The sequence below is a fragment of the Aegilops tauschii genome, chromosome 2 (genome assembly GCF_002575655.3).
Source record: "Aegilops tauschii subsp. strangulata cultivar AL8/78 chromosome 2, Aet v6.0, whole genome shotgun sequence".
Classification (NCBI taxonomy): Eukaryota; Viridiplantae; Streptophyta; class Magnoliopsida; order Poales; family Poaceae; genus Aegilops; species Aegilops tauschii.
The window spans coordinates 22,452,731-22,463,951 of NC_053036.3; the positions used below are offsets into that span (position 1 = coordinate 22,452,731).

At 44.2% G+C, this 11,221-nt stretch overlaps 1 protein-coding gene and 1 pseudogene across 1 annotated transcript; both read right to left on the reverse strand.

Annotated features, from left to right (window-relative positions):
* Positions 1 to 2,565: 2,565 nt before the first annotated feature.
* LOC109737551 (dirigent protein 5-like) lies at positions 2,566 to 3,171 on the reverse strand (annotated as a pseudogene).
* A 1,500-nt stretch (positions 3,172 to 4,671) lies between these two features.
* LOC109737550 (dirigent protein 5) lies at positions 4,672 to 7,223 on the reverse strand. The gene has a single exon (XM_020296680.3). It carries the CDS (start codon positions 7,138 to 7,140, stop codon positions 6,538 to 6,540), a length of 603 nt encoding a protein of 200 aa, XP_020152269.1. The 5' UTR covers positions 7,141 to 7,223; the 3' UTR covers positions 4,672 to 6,537.
* Between the last annotated feature and the right edge of the window lie 3,998 nt (positions 7,224 to 11,221).

Genomic DNA, 11,221 nt, shown 5'->3' on the forward strand with positions numbered 1-11,221 from the left:
ACATCAATCCCGCATCTAAAGACCAAAATAGCCTAGACGTGAGGGGGAGTGTTGAAATATATTGCCCGTCTCTATTCATCAGTTCAGGATTTTAGATGAATTGGCTGAAGCATGAATTCAATATAGTATCAGAGCCAAGAGGTCTTGATTTAAGAACCTGCCAATGCAGTATTAAATAAAACGATTCTCCAGCCTACATCAATCCCGCATCTAAGGACCAAAATAGTCTAGACGTGAGGGGGAGTGTTGAAATATATTGCCCGTCTCTCTCCATCAGTTCAGATTTGGATCAACTGGCTGGGGCATGAATTCAATATGGTATCAGAGCGAGGAGGTCTTGAGTTCAAGACCTTGCCAACGCAGTATTAAAGAAAATGATTCTACGACCAACATAAATCCCACGTCTAAGAACTAAATAAGCCTAGACGTGACGGGTGTTGAAATATGTTGCCCACCTCTCTTCATCACTTCGGACTTCTGATGAGTTGGCTGGACCCACAACTTGCGCGATGCATCAACCGTTAAGACTGTGGGGGGGGGGGGGTCCGTCGGCTTACTTTCGGATTCTTTTTCAGTCTCGCCGTTTGCGTCGGTACCGTTGTGACTGTGGGGGATGTTGAGTATCGTGATTAGATTGAAAACATAGGATATACTAGGAAGTATTCTGACTTGTCTTGTACTACCAGAAGATCATGTAATCCTATGTATATGCCCACGAGGCTCAAGCAACACACGTTGATTTCACCAATCCCTCTCTATTCCTTTCTCACAAATAATTTCCAACCAATATACTATGAGCCAACTGAGGATGAGTGACATCAAATCGATCAAAAGTGCATACCCGGAGACAGTAAAAAAGCATCCATGCACCCCGACCCGAAACAACAATCACTTAGATCTAACAAATTTGTATTAAAAAATATTTTTCACGGAACTTTCAAGAACACTATTTCACATATTACTCCTGTAAAGGATGATGGCGTACCCGCCTCCCCAGGTGCTTCGAGGGCAAAGAAAGCCTTTGTGCCATTTGTTTCCGGCTAGCATGCCATAGGGGCTTCTCGAGGGCTCTGCACGTTGTCCGATCTGCACGGACATCACGTGTCCTGGCAACCCGACTGCGCGATCCATGACGAGTGGACCGTGGGGTCGCGCCCATGGTCATCGTCATTGGGCAGCGTCGGGCACACCTATGGGCGCCCTATAGCACGTTACCCCGCGCGCGAAGGCGTGCCCGAACCCACTTGTCGACATCCTCGCCTCGCGCCAGGCTGGTATGGTTCCGACAGGCGTGGCGTGCCTAGTGCCCAAATGCCGTCTCGCATGTGGGGGCGTGGTTGTGCCCGTTTGAGCCAGTTCACGCGTGGAGCCGACCGGTTAGATTTCCTTGGCCCCACGCGGGTACGCGCGGGTGGAGCGCGGGCGCACTCTAGCGAGCTAGTTCATTCACGCCATGTCGGTCTTGCGCCGCACCCACAGCGCCAACTTGCACGTGGGGCCATCATCCTCCTTTCACATCATCGTCCTCACGCTATATGGGTCTTGCATGTTGAATGAATTGTAGACACTTACTCATTTTGGTTTTGTTTAACCATTACCTAATTGCATCTTGAGAAACAACCAAAATGGGCATGACACACTTATGAATGAAGGAGTATTTATAACCTTTAGACTATAAGACTTTTTTTCAAAAAATATAAGATTATGTGTTTTTGCAAAGATCTGTATGATCTCAAATAGTTCCTCCAGTTCTTTTTATCTCGAGCATCGGCATAGTCTCAGTTTAAAATTTCGAGTGCCGTTATCTTGGGATTTGAATATATATCATTAGTAAACCGTGGTCAATATTGGTTCTAGAGAATATGTTGATGATCAATATATGTAACTTTTTTAGACGAATAAACAACCAAACATTGTATCTAATATCGATGCAATTTCTCAAAATTATTTAGAAAAATTATTACAATCATTAAGCATGTTGCCCACGCAATTGGGCCGGTGGCTGTGCTAGTTTGTTGACTAACAAGATCTTCAATTTTATTGTAGAGCAGTGCTACATGCACGGCACTATCCAGACGAAATGCACACGATATGACATATCCCACCATCCAAGTCCAAGGCAAAATAGCTCCAGCGGTTGGATTAGCTCTCGTCTTGATGTTGTTGATCACAACTATCGTGTGTGCAGTAGTTTCGTTTATTGTATTTCCTCGGCAGTTAGATGGCCTTTGGAGGGCATTTCCTCGCATTCCCGAAACGAAATAGGATGGGACAATGTGGATTGAATTACCACCAACAGATTGGATCTTCTTTTAGATAATATGTAGAAGAGATACCTCCCCGGAACTAACACTTACAAAATAATATATTTTGTAAACACTTACAAAATAAACAGTAAAGACGAAAAAATGCAGTTCATTTCGCATACATATCAACGTATGCGACGATGACACACAAACCTGCCCTCACACAACAAGATAAATCGAAAAGCATAGACAAGCAGAGCAGCATCCTTATTGACACACACCAGCACAGCAAATAGATGTGCCACCCTAATATAAATCCTCAGACGTAGCACTCATAGAGCTTGATGTCCATCTGTAGACGGAAATAGACGGTTCCCTTGGAGGCATCGAGGCAGAGCGTGGCGATGCCGCGCGCCATGAAGAAGTCGCCGGTGCCGCCGACGACGGAGAGGTCCTGCGTCTTGTCATCCATGAGGTCCGCGCCGACGAGGTTGAGGGTGCCCTTGTGTGCCGTGGAGTTGAAGACGATGGAGAAGCCAAACCAGGAGGTATATGACTCCAGTTTGTCGTAGAAGTAGAAACCCTGGGCGCGCTCCGCGGGCTCCACCCCCGCCACGGGTAGCACCTTCCCCACCGTCATGGGGTCGTCGAACACCACGAGCGTGCCGAAGTAGGTGCCATTCTTCCAGTGGGTCATGCTCAGCGCCGTGGGCTTGGTGGCCACCGCCGACGTCGCGTTCTGCGTGTTGTTGACGCCGTTGTAGAGGATGTCGTGCTAGGAGAGCGTCATCTCGTTGCACGGCTCGTCGGAGCTGCTGGAGACAACCCTCCTCAGGCCGTGGGCGGCGGCCGCCCACGAGCCCAGGAGAAACACCGCGACCACAACGGCCAGTGACAGCTTGGAAGATGCTGTGAGGACTTGCATTGTTGACAATGCAACTGTTTACTGAGCGTAAGCTGCGAAAGATCGATGGACTAGCTGTGATGTAGTAGAGCACGGTTAAGTGAGGATGCAGCTAGCTCTTGTTGTTGTGTGTTAAGAGCTTGACTTGTGCATGCTATTTATAGAGGTGCATGCATGGAATTGTGGGGCTTGCATGCAGGTCGAAAGTATCCCCTCCGTCCGGAAATACGTGTCCTTAAAATGGATAAAATGAATGTATCTATAACTAAAACAAGTCTAGATACAACCATTTGTAAGACAAGTATTTCCGGACGGAGGGAGTATGAGTTTAGTAACTTAATTTAGGTTACATCATAATCTCTCTTGTACTCCAAGTCCCCAACAAGGCAACAAGTGAGCAATCTTGTTTAGAATTGATGATTCGGTTGCGGTGGGTAGCTCCTACAGAAGTACTACGGAACATACCCCAAAAGCAAGTATTCATTTTGTGCTATTGGGCAGTCATGAATGTGTAAGCAGAATGTAAGGTAGGCTTCCAAAATAGCCCCACAAAAGCTAATGCACTGCTGTTTCATAACGTGGGGCAGAGAATATTCTTGGGATAAATTACTTGGTTCACTCAAACAGACGCAACGATCAGAAAAGGGGTGCATCGTTGTGGTACTATATCAATTCTTTTCGTTCCTCTCCAACCAGTTAAGGCAATGCATGGCATCGCTTTTGCCTTTTTCTCTAGCACGTCGACATGCCAACCACGGCGGGAGCTTCGGCATATGGCAAGGGGCAAAGAACACTTCAGACAGACTATCTATATAACTAGTGACCTATTTCTCTGGACATATGTAAATATTTTATTTTTGTATACAGGTCAGCTTAGCATGTAAACATGCATGTCAGAGGCTTGATGATTTTCATTCTATTATACCACTTAAATTTAATAATTATTTCATAACTACACAATAATTACATGTACTAGTCGTCAATCCGTGCATTCGGCCAGGCTAGTTATTCACAGTTTCACTGCTATATGTAACCTTCCTTAAATTGAACTAGGAAAGTGCCCCCCTCGTTGTGCGGGCAATGTCTTTTAACCACTTGTCATATTTTATCATTGAACTTCTTATAAAATTTCTTATTACATAAGTGTTAGAAAGCATTAACGCAGATATATCCATCCATACACTGATATTTTTGTGAAATTTCCCAAATCTATCAATTAATTTTTTTTGTGGAGTTTAATTCTATTAGTTCCATGAAAGAGATTAAACATCATGGATATTTTATATTATTGAGTGTCGTGTAGTCTTGCATTGTAAAAAAAATTATAATATTTAGTTGGATTCTATTATATGTATTTACTTTAGAACATATGAATCTTGGAAAAGTTGTAGTCAAGAGTGTGTATTACATTCTCAAAGAAAAAACCATTACAACTCATGTACGACAACAAATGGAAGAATATAGTTCTTTTTGTTTGTCAATTACCATGATGGAGGTGATTCAATGGATGCACTTATAATGAGGTCTTTGGTCTTGGCTACATAAAATTTTGTATTGCGTATATTTGTATGATAATTAGATGTGAACGTAAGTACATTCGATTGCGGGAATACTACAAAGAGGAAGATTAAAAGTTTCAGTCACCATGCCTCAGTATAGAAAAGTTTGGATCATGATATATCTCTATTGTTGTACTCTAAAGATTCATCTATGTTAACATCATGATAAGTGCCGCAGCCTTGTAACAAAAACTTAAAAATAACAAAATGTCTTGTTTTTTGTTTCCTTTTTTCTTTAAGTTGATAGGATGAAAAAATATAAGAGGAAATCACAACTGTATATTTATAACATGGCATATGATAAAAGAATTCCAAGTTGGCCAGCACCTTTGAGAAATTCTCAACATAAATAAGAAGCAAGCAGGCTATTGTATCTTCTTCTATTCCCAATTATCTAAATTTCGTATTAAGTTGGCAAGATGGAGAATATTTTTGTTGATGCATGTAGAGAAGTACATGCCAGGTAATAGAACACACTTATAAATCACATCCTCTTACTTTTGATTAAAAAATATGATACAATAGAACATGCCAATACCGTGTGAGAATACCAATGGGGGCGTAGATTTATAGTTCGTCGCTGCTAGCTAGTCTATCATGTTGCCATGAATTTTGGTGAAGGATGAGATTAGCATGATAGTGGAAATCACGTGGCATGAGAACATAACTACTTGAGCACAGTACTTCTATCATTCCAAAGGTGCAATGTCCCGAGATGGACGCAGCTCCTCCTTGCCGGCGAAGATGTAGCAGCTCCTGGTCACGATACTAGCATGTCCTTTCCAATATCCCTTCGTATGTACAGTTGGTTCTCGAGCCATCGTTTAGAACGGTGCACTGTCTACACGAATGCTACCCCATTTGCTTCTGGTCCATAAATCTTGATTACTTTGAACTCCCTTAGGTTTGATTCTTTTTCTCTATTCCTGATGTGGTATGTTGACGCATAAATGCATAGCCCACCTTTCCTCATCAGCATGCTTTTGCACGAATTGATTGGTGTGTGCAGTTCTACATGGTATAAGAGCAACTGACTGGTGTGTGCAGTTCTACGTGCTCGCTATGTGGGAAGCAAAATTGCCTTTCACCCTGATGGTTTGATTATAGATAGATACAACCTATAATGTCTACCCGACAATATATGATATACCCTACGTTTGGAAGACAAAGAAACTAATTTCTCGGTAGAATTATCTGTTCCGGTAACTGTTTAGGGGACCATTTGCTTCTTGTGAATTTCAACCTTGTGGGTTTTTTATTTGCTTTTTTTTTCTTATCATGTTAGGGAAAACTTGGCTCAAAGCTATACAAAATATTATTTAAGCACTATTCACGTTCATATGCTACAGTTCACACCTTTATGGCCATATGATTCTTTCATAGTGAATATTTACGTAGCTATGACGGATATGCACCTATTGTTCTACATTGCTGATGGTGATGTTCATAGACTGTGCAGGCGGCTGTGCTAGTTAATATACTAACAAAATCTTCAAGTTTATTGTACTTCCTCAACAGTAAGATGGCATTTGTAGGGTTTTTCCTTGCATTCCGGAAAAAAATAAAAGGCTGATACTGTGGATTGAAATAACACCAACACTTAGAAATCTTCTTTTAGACAATATGTAGAAGAGATACCTCCCCTAAACTAACACTTACACAGTAAACAGTAAAGACGAATAAAAATACAGTGCATTTCGCATACTTATCAACGTATGCGACAATGACACACAAACCGGCCCTCACACACGAAGATAAATCGAAGAGCATAGAAAACAACAGCATCCTTATTGACACACACCGTCAATGGATGTGTCACCCTAATTCGTCAAACATAGCACTCGTAGAGCTTGATGTCCATCTGCAGACGGAAGTAGACGGTTCCCTCGGAGGCATCGAGACGGAGCGTGGCGATGCCGCGCGCCATGAAGAAGTCGCCGGTGCCGCCGACGACGGAGAGGTCCCGCGTCTTGTCGTCCATGAGGTCCGCGCCGACGAGGTTCATGGTGCCCTTGTGCGCCGTGGAGTTGAAGACAATGGAGAAGCCAAACCACGAGGTGTAAGACTCCTGCTTGTCGTAGAAGTAGAAGCCCTGGGCGCGCGCCGCGGGCTCCTCCCCCGCCACGGGTAGCGCCTTCCCCACTGTCATGGGGTCGTTGAACACCACGAGAGTGCCGAAGTAGGTGCCATTCTTCCAGTGGGTTGTGCTCAGCGCCGTGGGCTTGGTGGCTGCGGCCGACGTCGCGTTCCGCGTGTTGTTGACGCCGTTGTAGAGGATGTCGTGGTAATAGAGCGTCATCTCGTTGCAGGGCTCGTCAGAGCTGCTGGAGACGACCCTCGTCAGGCCGTGGGCGGCGTCCGCCGAGCCCAGCAGAAACACCGCGAACACGACGGCCAGTGACAGCTGGGAAGATGCTGTGAGCCCTTGCATTGTTGACAATGCAACTGTTTACTGAGCGTAAGCTGCAAAAGGTCAAGTAGTTGTGATGTAGTAGAGCACTGCTAAGTGAGGATGCAGCTCCTGTTGTTGTTGTGTGTTAAGAGCTTGACTTGTGCATCCTATTTATAGAGGTGCATGCATGGAACTGTATGTGGGGCATGCAGATAGAAAGTTTGAGTTTAGTAACTTTGGCTTACATCATAATCTCTCTTGTACTCCAAGTCCCCAACAAGTGAGAAATCTTGTTTAGAATTGATGATGATTCGGTTGCTGTGGGTAGCACGAGGCATACCCGAAAAGAAATTATTCATTTTGTGCTATTGGGCAGTCATGAATATGTAAGCGGCTCATGTTTGGTGGGCTTCCAAAATAGCCCCACAAAAGCTAATGCACTGCTCTTTCATAAAGTGGGGCAGAGAATATTCTTGGGATAAATTACGTTGTTCACTCAAACAGACGCAACACGATCAGAAAAGGGGTGCATCATTCCTCTCAAACCAGTTAAGGAATGCATGGCAGCGCTTTTGCCTTTTGCCGAAAAGGAATGCACGTCGACATGCCAACCACAGCGGGAGCTTCGGCATATGACAAGAGAACACTTCAGACATAACTACTTCTCTGCACATATGCAAATATTTCGCTGGACATATGCAAATATTTTATTTTTGTAGACATATCAGCTTGGCATGTAAACATGCATGTCAGAGGCTTGATGGTTTTTATTCTATTATACCACTTAAATTTAATAAATATTTCACAACTAGTATACAGTAATTATGTACTAGTCGCCAATCCATGCATTCGGTCGTGCTAGTTATTCACAGTTTCGGTGCTATATGTAAACTTCCATTAATTGAACTAGGAAAGTGGCCCGCTCGTTGTGGGGGCAATGTCCTTTAACCACTTGTCATATTTTATCATTGAACTTCTTATAGAATTTCTTATTACAAAAGATCTAGAATCCATTCGAATATTTTTCTTATCATTTATTATTTTTATTACATAACTATTAGTAAGAATAAATTGGATCCTAAAAATAAGCATTAATGCAAATATATCCTTTCATACACGGATATTTTATTGGAATTTCCCAAATCTACCAATTAATTTTTTGGTGTAGAGTTTAATTCTAGTAGTTTCTTGGAAGAGATTAAACATTATGGATATTTTATATTATTATTGTGTCTCGTGTAGTCTTGCATTCTAAAAAATTAGAATATTTAGTTGGATTTTATTATATGTATATACTTTAGAACATATGAATCTTGGAAAAGTTGTAGTCAAAAGTGTGTATTATATGCTCAAAGAAAAAACTATTACAACTCATGTACTACAACAGATGGAAGAATATAGTTCTTTTTGTTTGTCAATTACCAAGATGGAGGTGATTCAATGGATGCAATTATAATGAGGTCTTTGGTGCTTGCCTACATACAACTGTGTATCGCGTATATTCGTATGATAATTAGATACGAACTTACATTGGATTTTGGGAATACTACAAATAGGAAGATTAAAAGTTTCAGGCACCACGCCTCAGTGTAGAAAAGTTTGGATCATGATATATCTCTATTGCTGTACTCCAAAGATTGTTCTATGTCAACATCATAATAAGTACCACAATCTTGTAATAAATTCCTAAAAATAATAAAATGGCTTGCTTCCTTTTTTTTTAAGTTGATAGGATGAAAAAAAATTAAGAGGAAATCACAACTGCATATCGATAACATGGCATATGATAAATGAATAGCAAGCATGCTATTAAATATTCTACTATTCCCAATTATCTAAATTATGTATTAAGTCGGCAAGATGTAGAATATTTGTGTTGATGCATGTAGAGAAGTACATACCAAGTAATATAACACCCTTATAAATCACATCCTCTTACTTTTGATTCAAAAATATTTTATATGATACAATAGAACATGCCGATACCATGTGAGAAGACCGATTGAGCCGAAGATTCATAGTTCGTCACTGCTAGCTAGTCTATCATGTTGCCATGAATTTTGGTGAAGGGTGAGATTAGCATGATAGTGCAAATCAAGTGGCATGAGAACATAACTACATGAGCACAGTACTTCTATCATTCCAAAGTGCAATCTCTCGAGATGGTTGCGGCTCCTCCTTGCCAGCAAAGACGTTGCACCTCCTGTTCACCATCCTAGCATGTCCTTTCCAATATCCCTTTGGTATGTACAGTTGGTTCTCGAGGCACCGTTTAGAAGGGCGCGCTGTCTACACGAATGCTACCCCATCTGCTTCTGGTCCATAAATCTCGATGAGACCTTTTACAGTACATCAGGTGAATATGGGCCATTTATTTTTGTGCTTGAACGGCCCAGATGAGGCAATACTACAGCAGATTTTTGGTAGTATATTTTGTGGTCAGGGACATTTTTGGTATACCAATGTTCATCGAATCCGCAAGGCTCGGCTGTTCATTTGGTGACGCCGGAGTCTTTTGAAAAAAAAATTGGTGACGCCGAACGCTCGCCATCGACAGCGGCTGTCCTAGCCGGCAGTCCTCCTCAGCGGATGGCCCGGCCGTTCGGTCTTCCCCTCAAACCTACGGGACGTGAAGCGGCTCACCGAGGAAGACGAAAGGCGACCCGTCGCTCCGGCCGCATGCCCCGTCGCCGAGGTGGTGTTCCTCTGTGTTTGCAGCTGCTTGTTTTCCGATGTGCCATGTATGTGGAGGTCGTCAATAGAGGGGTCATCCCGCTAGTCTACAGTGTTAGAATAATCATGACTTAGAGTTAGTCTCCAGTCAGTTGGTTAGGCTGTGCGTGTGTGTGTGTGCAGCTCCGAGTGGAGAGATTAGTGGGTCAATTAGTTGTGTGTAACGTGCGTGCATGCAGGATCCATCGGTGGCCAGCTCGCGTCATGCGCGAATGGGGCGCGACGTGGGTGTGGCCGTGCGCGGATTGCGTGCACGCGCAGGCGGAGTGGGGGCGAGCGCGAGGCGTAGCCTGTGTGAGCCAGCCTATATAAACCCCCCCCCCCCCCCCCCCCGCGCCCTTGTATTGATGTATTGCGTCGGTTTGTTGTCGAGCCATGGCGTTCGTGCGCCGGAATAGGCCGTATGTGCAACACTGGCGTTTGTGTGCCAGAAAACCACCACCGTGTCCCGTGTCTTCTCTTTCTTCTACCTTCGTTCATGCGAGAGAGATGAAGCGAGAGGGAGCTGGGCACCGGCGCAAAGAGCAAGTTAGGGCTCGGCGCCAACATACAGCATCAGGAAGAGGAGCAGCAGGATCTGTGTCGGTCTGCCCTTCACCTATTACGACGGCATCTACCTCCTCTGGACGTACATGTACTTCACCGAGTCCGAGTCAGTGGACGCCCTACAGATGAAGCTCAACGCCGAGGCGACGTCAACCACCTTCAAAGCCCGCAAGATGAGAGTCTACTAGACCCACGAGTATGTCTGTAACCTCACTCGGCGCCTGCACAAGAGCAAGAACCCTTCACTTCTCTTCAAGCTTGACATCCGCAAGGCCTTCGACACCGTGAAGTGGGAGTACTTGCTCGATCTTCTCCAACGGCGAGGATTCCCAAGCAAGTTTAGGGACTGGATCGCAGCCCTTCTTAGCTCCTCCTCCTCGAGGATCATCCTCAATGGTATTGCCGGCGACCCAATTAAGCATGGAAAGGGCCTTCGGCAAGGGGACCCCGTATCCCCGCTGCTTTTCGTCATCACCATTGACCCACTCCAAAGAATTCTCGAGGTGGCTACGAGAAAGGGGCTCCTCCATAAAATCAGGGGTAGGGGAGCCATGATGAGGACCTCCCTCTATGCGGACGATGCGGCCGTCTTTTTGGCTTCGATCAAAAGGGATGTCGACAACCTTGCAAACATTTTGAGGGGCTTCGGTGAGGTCATGGGACTGTGCACTAACTTCAACAAGAGCTCTTTTGAGCCCATCCGATGCAACCACCTCGATTTGGGACGTCTGACCCAGAGGTTGCCGACTGCTAGGACTTCCTTCCCTCTATGATACTTGGGGCTCCCTCTCTCAGTTTGGCAACTAAAGTTGTTGGATCTTCAGTTTCTAGTGGACAAGGC

What these genes read in the sequence shown, in the direction of transcription:
- LOC109737550 (XM_020296680.3), bottom strand. Translation starts at nt 7,140, where the DNA reads ATGCAAGGGCTCACAGCATCTTCCCAGCTGTCACTGGCCGTCGTGTTC.